The sequence below is a fragment of the Euleptes europaea genome, chromosome 6, assembly GCF_029931775.1.
Source record: "Euleptes europaea isolate rEulEur1 chromosome 6, rEulEur1.hap1, whole genome shotgun sequence".
NCBI classification, from domain to species: domain Eukaryota; kingdom Metazoa; phylum Chordata; class Lepidosauria; order Squamata; family Sphaerodactylidae; genus Euleptes; species Euleptes europaea.
The window spans coordinates 101,493,383-101,513,894 of NC_079317.1; the positions used below are offsets into that span (position 1 = coordinate 101,493,383).

General features: G+C 45.2%; 1 protein-coding gene across 1 annotated transcript; it reads right to left on the reverse strand.

Moving 5' to 3' along the window:
- Positions 1 to 773: 773 nt before the first annotated feature.
- LOC130479607 (membrane-spanning 4-domains subfamily A member 8-like) lies at positions 774 to 14,898 on the reverse strand. The gene is made up of 5 exons (XM_056852002.1): positions 14,719 to 14,898; positions 8,432 to 8,554; positions 7,351 to 7,407; positions 3,672 to 3,779; positions 774 to 899 (listed from the first exon to the last, which is right to left on the reverse strand). Exons 1-5 carry the CDS (start codon positions 14,896 to 14,898, stop codon positions 774 to 776), a joined length of 594 nt encoding a protein of 197 aa, XP_056707980.1.
- Positions 14,899 to 20,512: the final 5,614 nt, after the last annotated feature.

Consider the following 20,512-nt stretch of genomic DNA (forward strand, 5'->3'; position numbering starts at 1 on the left):
CTCCATAATCTGCTAAGTGGGTGGTCCCATGTTTTGTCCTTTAAAAATCTCAATAAGTGCCGCTCTATCATCAGAGCACCCATCTTTGCCCAACTTCTTCTTCATTCAAAGGTAATAGCAACAAGTGATAGTGGATTCAAAGAAGAATGTACAGAAGAAAAGATTAAACCCTTATCCCCCACTCCGACAACTGTGATCCAAACTGGGGTCATGCAAGAATGAAATTGAGAGCTAATGTGGTGTAGTTTGTAAACTGTCAGACTAGGATCCGGAAAACCTGGGTTCGAATCCCCACTCTGCCATGGAAACTTGCTGGGTGACCTTTGGCCAGTCACACCCTCTTAGCTTTCATCCTGGCAAGTATTTCGATGGGAGACCTTCAAGGAATACCAGGGGCATGATGCAGAGGCAGGCAATGGTAAACCACCTCTGAATGTCTCTTGCCTTGAAAACCCTATGGGGACACCATAAGTCAGTGGTGACTCCATGGCCCCCCAAAAAAATTAAAAAAAAAATGAAAAGGTGAAATGCTGGGAAGATCTGATCATGGATTTCCCAGTGATAATTAATATTGCAGCTTGCAGCTGCCATATGGCCATACCACATGGGACAACTTCCCAGGCTGGATGAGACTTGTTGTCTAAAACCAATATTCTGAAGAATCAGAGGGAGCTATAAGATCCTTGTTCACATGCATAAGGGGAACATTTTTATGAATTATCTTCTGATCTTGGGAATATGCAACATGATCTGTTCAAACAGTGAGCAAGGTCTCAAATGCATACCGGGTCATTGGTGCAGCACGCAACTTGGCATCCAAAATGTGCTGTTGAAAGAGTGATGCAAAACTCCAACAAACTGAAGAAGAGGAGTAGAAAACCAAGACCAACACCTGCAGGCTGCAGAGCACAGAAAAATGTGAGTGATCTATTATGCACCTCTCACTGCCAACAAATTAGTTCAACTGCAACAACAACAAGTATTCCCCCGGCCACTTTCTGGGTCCAAATATCTGAACACCACTGGTGGAAGAACTGGTGGCAATTTTGATCCATTTGCTTATGAAGTTTGCCCATCTTGTTTGAGCATAAAACTCTAAAAACCCACAATAGTGGCTAAGAACCTGACTAGGAACTTCTCAGGGCTGAACTACACAGTGACACAATATGTTCTCTGGTAGGGTTGCCAACTCTAGGTAGGAAAATTCCTGCAGATTTGAGGATGGAGCCTAGGAAAGGTGGAGTTTGGGGAGGGGAGGAACCACAGCAAGATAAAATACTATAGAGTCTGCCCTTCAAAGCAGCCATTTTTCTCCAGGGGAACTGATCACTGTAGTCTGGAGATCAGTTGTAATTCCACAAGATCTCCAGGTTCCACTTGGAGGTTGGAATCCCTGTTCTCTGTATCCAGTTCACTTTCCTTGCAGCCACACAGCAGCTGCGTGGAATGTCATTGTTAAAGCCTGTGGGAGCCCAGTTCAGCTTGGGATTGCGGCATGGGCTGAGGAGGGGCTCTTGCCTTCCCTTCAGTGCTACTTTCCTGAGCCCCACCCCATAGGGAGCTCCTATGGGCTCCCGCAGGCTTTAAAAATGACATTCCCCTCAGGGGCTGTGTGGCTGTGGGCAAAAGCAAGCTACTGTGTGGGTTCCCCAAATCTGGTTTGTTAAAAATGTGTCATGTCGTTTGTTCCTATGTCTATCTGGTATTTTGCAACATTACAAGTCAAGGTTATATTTACGAGCCACAATGCTTGACATACATACAAAAGGCTAAAACTCTCATTTGAATCTCTGACTTCTTTATGAGGCATGTGAAGCGGGATAGGAAACAAAAGATGCGTCAGATGTATTTTGGTATTACATTTATGTTGTAAGCCAATTAATGGAAAGTCAGTTTAAGCCTCAAGTGTGCATAAGTCCTAACTGTCAGTTCTCGTGTCACCCTTCTTATGTGCTTTGACATCTGGAGGATCCATGCAAAGGAAATAACTGAGAACACTCTGGCTGGAAGCACATCTCCCAGCATGACAGAGCGAAACAACACTAAATGAAACAACCCAATAATGAAGCAGTCCATTTTGGAATAAAAAGCAAAAGAAATAAAACAAATTGCTATGCACAAGTCTAGAAAACAGCAAACAGCTCAGGCGATGAGGCTTTTCAGTCCCATTGCCACGGGCCTGTAAGGTCTGAGTTCACCTGTTGAATCCCAATCGCCAAACGTCCAGACAGGGTATTCCAAGAGGCTGGTTTATTTGGGCAGCATAAGGTGAGTAGCAGGATGTAAAGGAAATACACCCTGCATTTCCTTTTGCTACAATACTGCACAACATTGGCTCAAACTTTAATTCAGGCTGCAGCCTAGTTACCCCTAGCAAATGCATTTCAAAGCTCCCTTTGTAGCCTGTGAGAGCGGGGGGGGGGGAAGGAACTCTCTCAAACCCCCTTCCCTTTGAAGCTTGCTCACTGATGGCCCATCTGTCTCCAAGGTGACATATCCTGTCACACCTTAGCCCTCGCTGGCTCTTGGGATCTCCTGATAATTTGCATTCGCTGCAGGAATGCAACTTATCTCTTGTCTTCAAAGAGTTGGCTAGCGACATCACAAATATGACATCGTTTTATTATTTTCCTGAGGAATTCATTGGCTGCCTGATCCCCAGCGGACGAATTCGGAAGGTATAAGAATAAGCTTCTTCTGAGATAGTGTTTATGGAGCCTTTGGGGGACGTGCCGGCCATGTCCCGAGGCGTTCATCACCTCTCTGATCCCTTTCAGGAAAACCGTGAAGGACTGACACTCTGCGTGTCAGGAACAAAACCATGGTTTTGGACTCTGGTAACTATAATCAACTAAAGTATTTGTTACTCTCTTGGAAACTTTGCCTGTTTTGCCTGAAACTTAAGAACTCCTGTGAAGTTAGAGATTGCTAAAGGTTTTCTTGTTTTTATGCTATCTGCCTCACAAATAATTTCCTTCCCTGTAACGAGCACATTTTATTAAAATAAACTTATAGACTTTATATTGAAGTCTGAGAAACCTTTTTTGGGTCTCAGGGCTAAATCCAAGTGCCTGAGTGTGTGTGTGTGTGTGTGTGTGGGAAACCACCTACCTAGTGTGTTGTAGCAACAAGCCTCCCCTGGCAGAAGCTCAACTCTGCAGGGACGGTTTTTGCTTGTTTTGACTTTTGGGAAACTGGCTGGGGAAGAGTAGCCCTCAGCTCATCCCTGGAGAGCCAGCCTTTTGGAATTGAGAGCTGGTGGTAGAATCTACCTACATTGTGCTTTAGGGGGAATCCTGAAGCCCAGTGGGAAGTTTGGGTTTCCTTAGGGAAACATTTAGTGACTTTGAATTAAAGAGGAACCGGCCTGCTGGAGAGCAGACCGGGTCTCCTCGACACAGGAACTTACAGGGGAAGGTACGAGGACTCTACTGGGGGGAATACAGACAGGTTGGAACATATACAGAAAACCAAAGGCACAGTTGGTTACCAAGCCGAGCCTGGTTCCCATGGTAGATTACAGTTATCACACAAACGGAGAGAAAGCAGCCATATCAAACTTCTGAGAAACAGAACCTTGAAGGCCAGCTGCCTGGAGCTCACAGTGCCCCTTATACAGTCAATCCAACTCATACAGTACTGGTGAATGGTGAATGAATTTGTTCACTTACATTTGTAAGTGCAGATTTTTTATTTATCATCAGTTCTGAGATATACAGAATCGCACCAGTTAACGCCATTACAGCACTTGCGATGTTCATTCCCACGCTGCTTTTCACCTGAAAAAGTCCAAAAATTGATCAAGCTTTTTCAAAGAACATTGATAGGTTTGAATTCTTGTGTGCATGTGTGTGTTAAGTGCTGTCAAGTCATTTCCGACCCTATGAATTAATATCCTCCAAAATCTCCTATCATTAACAGCCTTGCTCAAGTCTTACAGAGGCATCTCATGTTGGAGCCTCCTCTTTTTCTGATGCCTTCAACTTTTTCTAGCATAATTGGCCTTTTATGCATGGGTTGTTCCCATCACTGTCACCCCCAACTACTTCAGGGCTTCGTTTTAATTATGCATGTATTTTCCAACCTTCAGAAGTTGCCTCGCTCTCCCCTCATGTTTTCCCCACGTTTTCATGATGCTGTTTTACCCAGAGTTTAAAGTCTGCCCCGATCCCAAATCAAAAGCTGGTCCTGTGCCTACTTGTTACTTTGGGTTTTCTCCCCATGCCCATTTTCGCTTCTCCCTCCCACATGTCTGTCCCCCTCATCCAACCCCTCTCCTGGAAGCCATTTGCAAGTGCACTAGCATTGTACTGATGGAGTCATCAGACTCTGTAGACCTCCATGGGTGTACATTAACACCCAAGCAGATCTGAGGAGTCTGGGGGCTGAGTCAGCCCTGTGGGAAGACACTGAAACAACATACTGCCACCTACATGCATGATCATTTCTGTGCCAGCAAAAGACGGGAGAAGGGTGGGAACCCAGACCAATGAGCAGAGGAGGAGCCTGAACTACACAGAGGGATGTGGAGGGGGTGATGCTTCAAGACAGTGCTAAAGCAGTGGTCTGTTGCAAGCAGGGGTCTTCATCCTGCAAGTAATGAAATCCAGCTGGAGAACTGAGAGCAGTTTTTCTCTCCCTGCCTCCAGCCAGAATGGCATTGCTAACCGCTAGTGAAAGAAAACTGTTGGAATACCATGAGGCTGTTTATTTGGTCACTTTCAAAGCGAGTGTGGTGGGTAGTGTCAGTTCTTGGCAGAATGGATAAGAGCTCATTTGCCCCCCCCCCATGCATCCTCTTATAGGCATGAAAGCCTTTTTTTGTGTGGAATGATGAATATCACAAATGACCATGCAAGTGTTTTTTATGCTGGGCTGTGTCAGGTTACAAAAAGGCTGATTGTAGGCACTAGAAATGGCACCTACAGCAGAACAGCAGCTGTTTGGGAGGCTGCTGGAAGATGAAAGCAGGAGCCGAAGTCATCAAGCTGGGTCAAGGTCAGTCAGGCCAGTCCAAGGGTCAAAATTCCAAAGGGTATGGTGGAATCAGACCATGCATAAAAGCCCCCCCCCAGTGACTCTTGTCTTCTCATGTATCTACCATGAAAATATGTTCTAGGCAGAGCTTGCAATTGTAGTCCTGTGGAAGGTTCTTGTAGCTAGTGTGACAAAATGATTAGAGTGTACTAGAGAAGACATATATATAGGAAAGGAATATCATGTCACATGAAAATAGATATGTTGTGAGATTTATATGTTGTCTGTCTTATATGGATAATATACTTTGGGAAAACAGGTGATTTTTTTTTGTACATGTCGTTAGGTCTCTGTCAATGGGATGGATCCTGCCAGACATTTCCGCTGATGTGAAAGGATTATTTTTATTGATTCCTTCCTCCACAGCAGCTCTCTGATTCCATTCTCATGTGTATCCTCATCCCACGCCCATCCCCAGAGCAGCATTTCAATGGCCATTTTTGGCTGCTGCAGGAGGGCGATGTGAGAAATTCACACACCATGGACAGAAATCCCTTCCATCAGCAGACATTACTGCTGGATGCAGCACAGGGCTTTTTCACATTCTCATTTTCTTTGCTTCTGCGGTCCTGTTTCTTGGGAGGGGGGGTCAGTTCCACACATATTTTGCTCTCTAGTTGTTGATTTGATATAACACAAGATCTAATCTAGTGTATCTGACTAAAGATTTAAACTGCAAGTTATTGTGCCTGAATTAATTTTGTGTTATATCAAATCAACCACTAGAGAGAGCAAAACACATGCTGAACTGACCCCCCCACCCCAAAACTGAAACTCTGAAGCAAGAAAAATGAGAACGTGGAAAAGCCCCCAATGAGTATTCTGCTGGTTGATTTTGCAGCCTTGTGATTGCAGATACCTGGATAGCTCCAATGCAGTTGAGGACTCCATTATATATTCTACAGCCTATCCTATGATAGTGGATTGTTTAGATTTGGATGAAATGGATTGTTTAGAACAGGGATGGGGAACCTCAGGCCCGGGGGCCGTATGCGGCCCCCAAGGACATTTTTTGTGGCCCTCGGGAGCTCTGGGGCCCTGCCGTGGAGGCGGGGCGCAGGACGGCCCTCCCCGAGGGTGTTCCTGGGGCCTCGGCTTACAGGACCGCTATGGCGTCCTTTGGGCCTCCTCTCGCCGACTGTCGGCTGTTGGTCGGTGAGAGAAGAGGGTAGGGGGAGGGACGCTTCCCCCAAGGCTGCCCCCTACAGCCGCTGCATGCAGGAACGCCGCGGCATATTGTAAGCCCCTCTCACTGCCTGTCGGCTGTTGAGCAGCAAGAGGGGGGGGAAGAGGCTGGCGGCTCCCGGTGGCAGAGCATGCATGCGGGAGCCGACCGGGCTTCGGGGGGGAGGCCTTTGTGGACTCTGGGGGGAGGGTATGAAAACTGGGGCCCGGTTGCACGGGGCTCTGTGCGCTGCCGTGTGTGTTTGTGTGTGGGCGGGGGAGGCTGGGGCCCGGTTGCACGGGGCCGGCGTGCGCGGGTGTGTGTGTGGGGGGAAGGCTTTTCTCTCTTTTCTTCCTCTTTTTCTGCCACTCTTTCTCCTTTCTCTCCCTCTCTTTCTCCCTCTTTTTCTGTCTCTTTCTTTGTCTCCCTCCATCCTTTTCTTTCTTTCCCTCCATCCTTTTCTTCCTTTCTCCCCCTCTCTCCATTTCTTTCTCCCTTTCTCCCCCCTCCCTTTTCCTCTTTCTCTGTTTTCCTTCCTCCCTTCCTCCCTTGCCAATCGACTGTGGGTTGCGCCCCCCTGGTGCCTCGTTTGCTCAGGCCCACCTCTGGCTGCCCTCCCACCTGGGAGGGGGGAGCGGGGGCGCCTTGCAGGCTTTCTCTGTGTGGCCTCCCCTGGGGTTGCCAACCTCCAGGTGGTGGCTGGAGACCTGGCAACCCTAGCGTCTCCCCCCACACACCGGGAGATCTACACCTGGTATGGCCCCTGAATGATGTCATAAATGTGCAAATGGCCCTTGGCAGGAAAAAGGTTCCCCACCCCTGGTTTAGAACTGTTCCAATTTGGTTCCAGGTCTGGTTAGGAGGTGAAGACTTTTTTGTTTTGTCTGGCATAACACCAATAAATGGTTGTTAGCCGTCCTTCTAGTGTTGTTTGTTTATGTGTTTTAATGGATTTTTGTGATTTTAACTCTATTTTTAATTTTTTAAATGTATTAATATTGTTATGTTTGCCATCTTGTGGACCCAGATCAGGTGGAAAGGTGGCATAAAATGTTTTAAATAAATAGATACATAAATAAATATCTTTTAAATGGATGTTTGTTGACAACTCGTTTCAAAGAAGATGAAAAATATTATATATCTCTCACCAAACACTTGCTCAGATGATTCTCAACTGACACTGAAAGGGATCCAGAAACAATGAACTATCCAAAAGAAGAAATAATGTATTAAACTGAAATCCACGTAACATTTACACAACAATTCTCTCTATTCAAAAACAATAGGACAGATGTTAGGTAATAACATATTTTCTCATTAAGCCCAACAAGTATTATCTTTAAAGCAGAACAAGCACTGGTCTTCTGATTATTTTAGGTTTCTGTCTTTTACTTCAGCTGCAGTGCATTTAGAAACAACAAACACATTTTTCTTAGCCTGCCATTTTTTTTTAATAAACTTAGGATTGTGGCTCTCATATTAGAAACAGCTTTTTAAAATATTGATGTTAAATTATTTCAACCTAGATAATTACTGTCAGGGCTCCTCTTTTTAAGGTTTTTATTTTTCAAATAAAAGTATGTCATGGGTGAGAACAGGGGAATTCCAGATCCTTACATCTGCATTCCTTACATAAGCCCTTTGGTGAATGTCGGACTCCAACATAACTTCCATCATCTAATCTGTCTGCTTCCTTAGGACTACTCAAGTACCCATTGTTGTGATGGCTAGGGAGTGTGTAGAGGACTTCAGATGCATGTGTGTGCATACAGTACATTGCAGGATGTTTTGAAGATGGAGAGGCGTGGAGGCCCAGGAAAATTTTGGAACACAACATTGTGTACAAAAGCAGAGCTGTATTCATTTCTCCATATAAATTAATGACTGTTACTCATGGAGACAGGAAAAGACGCACCTCTTGATGGAGACTTAACTGATTCGCTGCCCCGATGAACCAAGTCACTTAGAAGCCAGCAGTCTACATAACTCTGGCCTCTTTTTGGTGGACATGTTAGTATGTGATGGAAAGCTGAGAACAATGCCCAGTCCTTAAGGTTCAAGGCAACTAACATTTATTCCCTTCATTTTCAAAGCAATCACCTTCCTATCCCATTTTGCAGAAATTAAGCCAAGGTAATCAAGACACAAAAATTGCATCTTGTCCAAGGATTAAATTCAGGATCATGAACACTGAAACACTTTAGCCCCCAAAGACAATTTAATACTTACAAATAATCCTCCCCAGAATGGATAAGCTCCCATTGCAGCCAGAGAAATGTAGTTTGGACCAAAAAGAGTCATTGAGACAGCCCCAAAGCCAATGTGCATCAGTCCAATCATGATCTGAATGGCCTGTGGGAAGAAAATACAAGATAAAGCAACTCCTTTAGACCTGGGAAGGAAAGAGTGCTGATAATTTAACACTGTCTGGAGAATCACTCAGACAAGAAAAATGCTCATTTGGTCTATTCCTTTTGATCAATTCCAAACTGAATTGCGAATTTCCTGCATTGTGCAGGGGGTTGGACTAGATGACCCTTCCAACTTTGTTTCTGTGGTTTCTATTGTCAGTCCAACAGTACTGGACTTCTGTCTCTAGGTTGTCTTCCTTCAGTCTTTATTAGTAATTGGGGTGTTTTGGTCTATGTATATTCTGAAATTCTGCTTTCTAGCTAATGTGGGAATAGTTTCATAATTTTCAATTTCCTGCTTTGTGCGTGAAGCATTTTGAGACTTTTCTAATAATTGGGGTGCCTTACATTATCAAATAATAGGATTCTATGTAATTGGGACATATTCCATTGATTTCTATTACTTCATGAGTGAGTGAGTAGATCAGTGAAGTCCAAGGACATTTGAATTGGTATCTGGATTTGCCCGGTTTCTCTGTCAACCATAAGCTCCAAGAGCAACTTCCAATAATACATTCACTTCAGATCAGACAAAAGTCTTACATGAGTGTTCATTAGGTTCCTTTTGAATGAATCCCTCTTATTCTGTTTAGTCTTTCTTGAACAGAGTCATTACTATGCAGGGGCATACACTTCAGAGGGGCAGTGGGGCTTTTCCCAGTTCTTGCCAGGTAGCATCATGAAGCTGTCTAGGTTGTTAAGTTCTCAAATTCAGTCAATTCTTTTTGTCTTTGTAGCAACTTAGCAAGTTCATGAGAATAATACAGTCATAGAGTTGGAAGGGGCAATACAGGCCATCTAGTTCAACTCCCTGCTCAATGCAGGATCAGCCAAAAGGAGGCACAGGGCTGGCTTTGTTTGTTTGTTTTTGTCATTCCAGATATCACTGCGAAGCCAGCGCATACCTGCTCCCCCCCTGCATTGAAGCATTCATTGAAGGAAGCATGGAGAATCCCAGCAGTGGCTTAGCTAGGTGAACAACTATTGCTAATGGCTATGCAAAAGAACGAAGGAGCAGACGAGTGTGTGTGGGGGTAGAATTTGTTTGACTTTCTCCTCTTGCATCCAGACCGTGAATAGTCATTTTAAAGGTCAGATTTAAAAAATCAGCATTGAGCGAGGAGCAGAATCGACCCTGCATAAATGGCCTCTGTGAAGAAACCCAGTTTAGGAGCTAGCAATGCCTTGATTTCTAAAAGGTAAGGTCAAGGCTCTCCTTAGGCTGGGCTGAGGAGTGGCCAAAACTTGGGGGGAAGATTGATTCACTGAGCGAACAGCTGCACGCCCACCCATGAAATCTAATTACCATCAAGCAGCTGGGCGGGCGGGTAGGGATGCCAGGTAGGACCTGGGGACCTCCCAGAATTACAGCTCATTTCCAGACTACAGAGATCACTTCCCCAGGAGAGAATAGAAGCTTTGGAGGGTGGACTCTATGGCACTGGACATCACTGAGGTCCCTCCCTGCCTTCCCCAGGCTACATCCCCAAATCTCCAGGAGCTCCCCAAACTGGATCTGGCAATCCTGTGGGTGGGTTTGATCTCCTTTTACTAAACTTGCTTGTACGTTTCCTACCCTACCACCCTGCCTCAGACATAGGTGAAGCCTGCACTCGGTCCACACTTTTGTCCACTCCGCCTGGATGCAATTACCTTTTGCTCTATTTCTGGGAAACCCCCCCACCCAACTCAATCAAATTCAGGAAACCCATAGATTCTCATCCTATACTCACCATGAATTCCTGGACTTTACAATGATTCCTTTGATATTCTTTTGTGCTGGTTCCTATAACTATTGCTGATACGCCAGGCAAAATGATGTGCAGTGTCATCCTCTCTACTTGGGCAGAGGCTGGCAACTCCAGTTTTTTTTCTCTGGGACTTTGTGACATTTCCTTGCCACACAGACATGTCCCTTCACTGCTTTACCTTTGAATGTATTTTTTTTTTTTTACTCTGTACCTTTGGAAGTCCTGCCTAAAGCCCTCTCAACCTTGTACTCTACCCAGAGCAGCAGACTGAGACTCCTTCTCGCTGTTTATTTATTGTCTCTTAAAAACTCCCCTATCTCTTTCATTAAACACCCCTCTCTCTCTCTCACTTCTCGTGGCTTTTCCATGGCCAGAATTCTCATTCAGCTGAAGGCTTGACTCTCTTCCACTTTCTCTCCTAAGTCTTCATACACACATCCTTCTGAACACAACAATTTTCTCCGTTCTTACGCTTGAGTACCTTTTCAAATCCTATACCCCTATGTTTCTCTCAATAAAATCTAAAACTTGATTTGAAGTGTTGTTTCATGGTTACAGGCAGCTTATTAGAGGGGCTTTTGAGCTGCATACTACCCAGGTACTCCCTAGACCACAACGTTTGCTCCCCCCTCCCTAGCTGGTAACTGTTTTCCAACATAGCCAGGCTGTGAAAGTGGAAAGAGATTTCCCTTGACACTGAGCTTAATCCCCCTAAATTGGTTGAGGTTCTGGGTAAGTGTCCTGAACCCACGTTAGAGGAGCATCCACACATGTCTAAGGTTATACATGAAAGGGAGCACAAGTGGTAACAGGAGAAAGAGTGGTTCCCCAAAGGTGGCAAGGTTATTCTACTGCCTGTAAATAAAGAAATATTTCCATCCTGTCCCCATTTTATATTTAAACAGGTATGTTGCGGTGGAGGGCCCAAATGCCTGTTGCCCAAATATTGAAAGTTGTGTGTTGGGCAACAAATTGTGGTTATGTTGGTTTTGGTACCCTGGGACCCGCTTTAGAGAAAAAGAAATGGAGATGAGAATATTTTTGTCTTTAGCCTTTACAGGTCTACACGCATCTGTACAGGGGATGGATAGATAAAGCTGGTTCCTCAAATATGGAAAGTGAGGGGATTCTGCTGCCTTGGACCCTACTTCAACCAAACAAATGCTCCCATATTTTTAGGCTAAAGTATCTGACAAGCCAGTATTTACTCTGGATTCCAAGATGCATTTGGCGATAGGGCTGTTGATTCGGTTCGGCCCGAACTGAAAATCAGCCGAATTTCCCTTGATTCGGTGGTTTTTAGTTCGGGACAAACCGAACTCAAAAAATGGCGGGCAACCGGGGGGGGCGAATTCAGCGAGTTCGGGAGTTCACGAATAAATCCAGCAAATTCGGCCGTCAGTAAGCAGCATAACCTTCAGTAAGCAGCATTCTCCTCCCCCGGCCAATCGGTGGCCAAGCTGGGTCTTCTTCTAGCCAATCAGTCAGGATTGAGTACTGGAGGAATCAGCTGATGTGCGGCCGGCCGGTGAGAGAGAGAGAGAGAGAGAGAGAGGGAAATCTTTGTGTGTGTGTGCGGGGGTGCTTGTGCACATTCACTCCTTTCCGTGGCTGCAGGGGGCGCATTTTTTGGGGTACAAACCCCAAACTTTCAGGGGATATTCAGACAAGCCTTCTTAAGAGACCACCCAAGTTTTGTAAACATTGTGTCAGGGGGTTCCGAGATATGGGCTCCCCCTTTTCTTTCCATGGCTGCAGGGGGCGCATTTTTGGGTGTGCCGACCCCAAACTTTCAGCGGAGCATCAGACAAGGCTTCTTAAGAGACCCCCCAAGTTTTGTAAACATTGGGTCAGGGGGTCCCGAGATATGGGCTCCACCCCTTTTTCCTCTCCCCCCTTTTCCATTTCCGTGGCTGCAGGGGGCGCTTTTTTGGGGGTGCAGCCCCCAAACTTTTATCATAGCTTCAGACAATCCTTCTTAAGAGACCACCCAAGTTTTGTAAAGATGGGTTCAGTGGGGGCAGAAATATCGGCTCCCCCCTTTTCTCTTTCCGTGGCTGCAGGGGGCGCATTTTTGGGTGTGCCGATCCCAAACTTTCAGCGGAGCTTCAGACAAGGCTTCATAAGAGACCACCCAAGTTTTGTAAACATTGGGTCAGAGCCCCCCGAGATATGGGCTTTCCCCTTTTCCCTATTGGGATGAATGGATCACCCTCGAGAGATGCATACATATGGATCTCATATTGGATACAAATGGAATCATATTGGATTACCCAGCCTCCCAGCCGCTCCTGATGGAACAGAAGACAGCCACAGTAAGACCCCTTTGGGGGCTTTAATCTGTAATTTTTCTTTTCTCTCTCTCTCTGTGTGTGTGGGAAAGCAGAGTCTGTGTGTGTGTGGGGAGGGAGCAGTTTCTGTGGGTGGGGGGGGAAGCCAAAGGGGGCTTTTGCCGGTTCTGCCTGGGGTGTGTGTTCCCCCTCCAGTCTCTCTCTCCCTGGTTTGAGGGGGGGCTTCATTTTTATGTCTTCAGGTTTTCCCTCATTCATAAGATCAGTTAGGTTATTTTGATGCTTGCTCAAAACTGGTTTTCAAATGGTGACTTAAAGAATGCATCTGCCTGGTCCCAAGTCCAATGCAAAAGGAGAAATTCCACCCCCTCCTGCTCATTATGCATAGCTAGCTGCCTCTGTCCCTTTCCATGGTTTGCAGACTCCCAGGTGTCAGGTGTTGCTTTGCACTGTTGCAAAGGTGCTTGTGTTGCTTTGCATTGTTGCATTGCATGCTTGTGTTGCTTTGCAGTTGTATTGTGTTGCTTTGCACTGTTGCATTGCGTGCTTGTGTTGCTTTGCAGTTGTATTGTTTTGCAAAATTCTTCACACCTGCCCCGCCCTTTCCATGTTTGCAAAGGTGTTGCTTTGCAGTTGTATTGCTTTGCAAAGTTCTTAGCACCTGCCCCGCCCTTGCTCTCATCAGCTATTTGTCGGGGCTGGGAGCTTTGTGCATGGGCGGCAAGCTCTGCCCAGAGATGCACATTAAGGGTGGGGGGACCCCTTTCGGGGCCCATATCTCAGCCCCCCCTGACCCAATCTTTACAAAACTTGGGGGGTCTGGCAAGAAGGGTCCTTTGAAGCTCCTCTGAAAGTTTGGGACCTCAACCCCCAAAAATGCCCCCCCCAGAGCCGCGGAAAGGCGAGGTTGTGTTTTTAATGGCTTTATTCGGCCGAATTTTTTTCCCGAACTTTGAATTCCCGCCGAATTGCACGGACCCGAAGCGGGGGAGTTCGGACTTCGGCATATCCCGAATCTAAACGGGCCGAATTCAGCTGAATCCGAACTATACCAATTTTTTTTTAATTCAACAGCCCTATTTGGCGATTCGTACTGATGGTCCAGTATGTAAGCGGTGTAGTTGTTATAGTGTAGGTCTAAAATTGGGAAGACCAGAGTTTCAATCCCCACTTAGTCATGAAGCTCACTATGTTACATGGACCAGTCACACTCTCTCATAGGATAGTTGTGAGGAAAAGAGAGAGAAGGGGAGGCTAAAATGTTGCTTATAGATGAAAACCCACATGTTACAGAAGGAATGGCAAAGTTTTGTGTAGTGGCCTGTAAAATCTGCCAGACGCTGCTGAAAACACCAATGTGTCAGTAATTTTAATGGGTAATTTATATAGTTTGCAGAGTCCAAACAACTTTTTTACTCAGCTCAAACCCAACCTCTTTCTGACTATATATTACTCTTCCTACACACTTGACACTGAGAGACACTGTCCTTCAGTGTTACTCCTCTGAAGATGCCTGCCACAGCTGCTGGCGAAACATCAGGAAAGAAAATTCCAAGACCACGGTTACACAGCCCGGATAACCTATAAGAACCAGCTTTTTTACTGTTTGTAATAACCTTTGGGTAGAGTGTAACACTAAGGGTTTTAATGATAAATTGTGAAGAGTTGTGCTGGCCTATGACTGTTTTTAATAAAGATTGATTGATTGATTGATTGATTGAGAGAAGAGGAGGAAGTATTTCCTTTCATACACAAATGAAATATTTACTGTAATTGTCTCAGTGAAGAAGGTCATGATATCTTTCCTTTCCTCTTACAGAGTCCTCTTTCTTTGACAGAGATTCATTAATGAAAAAGAATATTTTGAAAACCACGTGATTAACTTTTGGTGGCATATGCTTTTCAGAAATATAAATAATTTCACATTGAAATTATTTAATATAGATTACTAAGTATGGGCCTGTGCTTGGTTTCCCCCTCTGGGAAACTGAGGTCTACTCCCCGGCTACTAAGGGAAAACCATTGAAATAACCAGAATGTGAATAAAAATTAAAAGCACTTACCCCCAGAGTTTTAGTCTCTACTTTGAGCATTTTTTCCAGCCCCCCCACCTGCGGGTTCTGGTGAGGAGGGCTGAGTGGCTGGCCTGCATATTGTATTACCCCACCTGGTTGGATAACAGTACCAGGGATGAACTGGTTTGCCTGGATTACATTGGCATCATATGGTGGAACAAAGAACATTGTTCTATTTGCCATTCTCTGTGGATCTGTGGCCATCGGTAAGGTATCTGCACGAAAGAAAGAAGAAACAAACCCAAATGAACTACCCTTTCACAGATTTGAACAAATATTACAAATACCCCTCCCCAGTACGAATCTGAAATCGTGTCCCGGACGATGGGCCTCATGCTAGTACCTTGATTCATGAAAGAGTTCTCAGAAAGCAAATTCCTGGGCTACTGTTTTCCATATAGGAACTGCACACACAGAGGGGGGGAAAGAGTGCTTAACATAGGAAATTAAAGGATTACTTCTTTGACTGCATTCATATCTGTCAAAACTAGACCTGGAACTTTTCAGAATTGCCACACGCTCCCTTTTCATATGTGTCTTGCATGGAGCTCAGAAGCTGAAGACTCCCTGTTTTGGAACAAACTCTACTTTGTAGTTATATATGTGTGAACCACAAGTGATTCTCCACCTTAGTCATGCAAAGAGGATTCCAAATCACAGTTTAATCCTGGTTTGGAATTGTGGATAGTGGTCAAGAGAATAAAGTACAGCTTGTGATTCAGATATAATGACAAGCAAGGGTTTGTGCTGAAAAACTTCAGTTTCTGGGTAGCACATGAGGGAAGAAGGAGGGAGGGCAAAGGAGATTTCTGAGATTCATTTTTTAAAATTTATATATTAGATTTATATCTCGCCCCTCTCCCACTACAGCAAGGCTCGGGGCAGGTAACAATAAATCAAATACATTTCAAATAGATTAAAATCCATAAAATGTTTGAATATAAGCTTTTTGTCCCTGGGGGGAGGGGGGAAACACCTGCCCATGAACAGAGTTTCATGTTGAGAGTGACTTTACTCACAATGCTGCCTTATACTGAATCAGACCATCAAGGTCCATCAAGGTCAGTATCGTGTACTCAGACTGGCAATGGCTTTCCAGGGACTCAGATGGAGGTCTTCCCCATCACCAACTACCTGATCCTTTTAATTGGAGATGCCATGGATTGAAAGTGGGACCTTCTGCAAGCCAAGCAGATTCTCTACCTCTGAGCCACAGCCCCTTCCCTATAGTATGAGGATTTTAGGTCTCAGAAAGGGAGGGAGAGAAATTCTTCAGGAGAGGGGGAGAGGGTCACAGCAGAAGCCAAAGGGGGGCCTTTGGACGTATTCATGATTATACTGTTTAAACTGCCTCATCATTTTCCTGTACAGCCATTGTGTGAGTTTAATGTTTTCAGCTTAACCCTTCATCATCATCAACAACAACAACAACAATACTCAGCTATCCTTTCTCCCAACATCGTTCTACTACTTTACTTTAATGATATTGTTCACATGGCCAATTCGGCCCTGAACAATGTTCCTTCCAACAGCAAAGCCAACCCCTGGCAACAAGACTAAGCCTTCGCTCTTCTGTTACATGAGGATGGGGATATCACCTGATATGACGAATGCCAGTAAAGTGCTCAGAGGAAGCAGCATAAATTTATCATCAGGAGTAATAGCCTTCATCTACCAAGACTGTCATAGGAAGACTGCATCTCACCAACTATCTGCCTTCTGTTCTATAAGGAGGGTTTGATTATGTGGTAGTGATGGAAAGGCCCTCTGTACATGTTCAGAGGAAGTCTGGCATTCCTGCTGGCATTTCAGAGCTGTGTTCTCCTTTAAATTAAGCGCTATCCCCAAATTCATATAACAATGTACTTACTTTACACTCTGTGATGTACTTGTTCTCAGCCTCCCAGTGTCACTGAAACTTCACTAGGAAGCAATAAGCTGCAAAATCTATATAGGGGTTCTGCTAGCATTGGACTTTGACTTTTGCTCTGTACTGTGCCCTTATCTACTGCCACTCCAATCTACTATGAGTGTACAGCCAATGTAAATTTCAAATATTTTTCTGCTTCCTATCACAGGGTTCAGGTTCTGTGTATGGGTTCTTTTGTGCCATTTCCATCCTGACTCCTGCCTGGCCTTTATTGGCCCAAATATTAACTTTCTGTGAAAGGGGGACTTTTGAGCCAGCGTGATGTACTGGTTAAGAGTGGCAGACTCTAATCTGGAGAACCGGGTTTTATCCCTCACTCCTCCACCTGAAGCCTGCTAAGTAACCTGGGCCTAGTCACAGTTCTCCCAGAACAATCTCAGCCTCACCTACCTCACATGGTGCCTGTTGTGGGTGGAGAAGGGAAGGCAATTGTAAGCCATTTTGAAAACTCCTTAAAGTGGGGTATTGTCAGGCCTGCTCGCTGTATCTGAGATGGTTTCGTTTTCTCACAGACTCTCATTCAAGGACTGTTTATCTAAACGCTCGCATTCCTATTCCCTTTGAAGCTAGTAGGCGCCCGTGGGAGCCTTGGTGTTTCTAGACTGTTTGGAGTTATTTCATGAGACTGTATTGCTGCTGCTTTTCTGGTGTTCCCATATAATCAAATGCTTGCCATTTCCCCCCCATTCCTGCCTTTGGATTTCTAAGCTCTGCTTGCCTATGTTACCAGTAAACCTACTCTTTTGACTACTAAGTCTCTTGGTGTGGTTTTTGGATTTCTATGGACCAAGTGCTTACAGGTATGAAAACATTATTATTGTGTATATCAAGTATTGTATAGGGCATTATATGATTTATGCTAAGATTTCTTATTATGATAATCACCATTTAATGCTCATTTATATCGCTATTTACTGCTCATTATTGCTGCTATCATCATTTATTGTTTACTGTTTATTATATCTTTATTATATTACATGTACATTTTTCTTCTCTTTTTCTTTTGATGTAATTGCAATTGTTGTTGTGACATGGTTTCTATTCCCCCCTTTTCTGTTCTGTTTATATTTACAAAAAGTAAAATCTTATAAAAAAACAATTACACAACTACTATTACGTAAACAACAACAACAACCAAGTACAGTACTATCTTAAGAAGCACCATCATAAGGCAAGTGTAAAAAACTGTTGCAAACTGAAGGATAAAAGTAAGTTTTTCAATTTCACTCGAAATATGAAATTGCAGAAATCAAATTTCCAGTGACAGCTAATGGTATGAGTAGGGTTGTGCATATCCATAAACTCGAACTGAAAATAAACCTGAAATTAGCCGTTTTGGCTTCGTTCGGCTTTTTGGTTTACCGAATGTCAAAACCTGGGAAGCAGCCCAAAGCCAAATAGGTGCTTCCCGAAAAAAGCCGAATATTCGCCTTTTTGGGTTTCGGCTAGTCGCCTTCTGCGGAGTCTCCATTTTGTTGCCCTTGTCATGCTTAAAGGAGAGCTATTTCCTTTCTTCATCTTCCTGCCCCCTGGCTTGTTTCCAGGGCAGCAAGAGGGAGGGAGCAGGCATCTTGGAATGGCCAATAGGAAGGCTCACTGGCAGACAGCTGGTGCAGCCTACCTTGATTTTTGCAACAGAGGACAACTTAGACAGGGGGAGGGGGGAGGGGGGAGGGCCAGGATTCTCAGTGGCCAATAGGTACCCAGTTAAGGAAGAACAGGGTTCTTTGGCCAATCACAGAAGTGTTTTTTTGGCTGGAATTATTTTCAAACTTTTCTGCGCTTGGCTAAAGACTATAAAAGCAGGTCTGGTTCCCAGACCAGGCCATTCCGGAGAGGGTTGAGAGAGTTTGATGGCAAAGCTTGGCTTTAGCTCCTGTTGCCCATTTTTCCCTCTGCAATCATGGATCATGATGCCTCATCCTTACCTGCTGGATTACTACCTGCTGCTTGGATTGGATTCCTTCCTACCTGCTGCCAGGAGGAGAAGACATCAAAGGGTTTGAGATATCACCATTTTCCTTTTAAACCAGTTTTTGTATTTGGGGCTTATTTTCTAAATTTTGCTAGAAGCCAGCAGGCCTTGGCCTGTTGGTTGGTGGGGGAGGGTTGCTAGTTTGAGGGGGTGATTTGATTGATTGTTGGGGGGGGCACTGCTTCCATTTCTCCACTGCTTGCTCTTTCACTATTCCACTATTTGGATTTTGGGGGGTTTCTTTGCCTCATTGCTGGCTTTCGCCTGAAAGGAGTGATTTGGTTGATTGTTGGGGGGGCACTTCTTCCATTTCTCCACTGGTTTCAAAGTTGCACTGTTTGGATTTTGGGGTTTTCGCCGCTTCAGATCTTGCTGGCTTTAACCTGAAAGGAGGGGGTGATTTGATTCACTATTTTTTTTGGGGGGGTGCTTTGTTGTTATCATACCCATTGTTGCCTTAAGAGAGAGGTTTTTTTGTGTCCGTTTGGTGTCTGTGTTCTCTGATCTGCACAAGGTTCTTCTGGTGGGTTTACTGAGTCAGGCACTCTCTTGGAAGATTTTTCCCCCCAACCATAGACATTACCAGCTTTAATAAGGGCCTGTTAGGAACTTGTTGGGTTAAATTTCCCTCAAATTTAAACCATAGCTGTAGGGCCGTAGTTTCTTACCAATTAGGCTTCTGTTAGGCCTTGAAATACCTAAATAAATAACTTAATATTGTCGAAGGCTTTCACGGTCAGAGTTCATCGGTTCTTGTAGGCTATCCGGGCTGTGTGACCGTGGTCTTGGTATTTTCTTTCCTGACGTTTCGCCCGCAGCTGTGGCAGGCATCTTCAGAGGAGTAACACTGAAGGACAGTGTCCCCCCAGTGTCAAGCCACCTTCGATTGTCTTAAGCAGCTTTTTACATCCGAGCCTGTTTTGCAGCACCCAGACTGCAATCAACCATGCGTAGTGAACGTAGACACGTCCGACGTAGCGATGGGGGGGGGTGCGCTCCTGCAGCGGGGGGAGGATGGGCACTTGCATCCGTGCGCTTATTTTTCTAAAAAGTTCACTCAATCCGAACTCAATTGGGCCGTTTGGGGAAAGGAAGCCGCCGCGGAAAATCATGCCCTGACAGTGTGGAGGCAGTTTTTAGAAGGTTCCAAGGTGCCTTTTGAAGTCCGATCACAAAAACCTAGAGGCCCTAACGGGGGCTCACAAGCTGTCCGTGAAGCACGTTCGCTGGGCAGACTTCTTTGCCCAATTTTGATTCGTCCTAAAATATGTACCAGGGAACAAAACCTTCTGGCTGACGCTTTATCCAGACTTCCCCAATATCCCACCAAGGTTTATCGGCCCACAGAGTCGCTCTTCACCCCTGCCCAACGAGGTCTATTGCCCACCTTAGCCATACAAACCCGTTCTCAGACCCGATCCCCACCGCCGCCGCTTTCGGTGGGAGGGGAAGCCCACGGCCAGATGAGCCGGCAGTGCCTCGCTTCCTCCTCCCCCTGAGCGACTGACAGCCACGGTTCCTGACCTGAGCACACCACTCAGTCACTCCCTGCAACTGTGTCGTCTCCGTCCCCGGTCCAGCTACCTGCCGGAACAACACCGGAGGGGGTGGAAGGACTGACTGATTCCTTTAAGGAGACTCTGTTTCGCAGTTATCAAGCGGAACTTTCCCCGCAGGTCCTTCCAGCTACTCTAATTAAATGCGGGGAATTTTGGTACAAAGATTCTAAATTGTATGTTCCGGAAGTGTTGCAGGGGGAGGTTTTGGGTTTGGTTCATGGCGCCAAGACTGCAGGACATTTCTGATTTCTCAAGACATTGCATTTGCTATGGAGACAGTTTTGGTGGGTGGGCATGCGGTCAGATGTGGACACCTTC

What these genes read in the sequence shown, in the direction of transcription:
- LOC130479607 (XM_056852002.1), bottom strand. Translation starts at nt 14,898, where the DNA reads ATGTTCTTTGTTCCACCATATGATGCCAATGTAATCCAGGCAAACCAG. An exon ending in CATTCTGGGGAGGATTATTT is followed by an intron (nt 7,408 to 8,431) that starts GTAAGTATTAAA and finishes TCTTTTGGATAG; the next exon opens with TTCATTGTTTCTGGATCCCT. An exon ending in AAAAATCTGCACTTACAAAT is followed by an intron (nt 900 to 3,671) that starts GTAAGTGAACAA and finishes TGTGCTCTGCAG; the next exon opens with CCTGCAGGTGTTGGTCTTGG.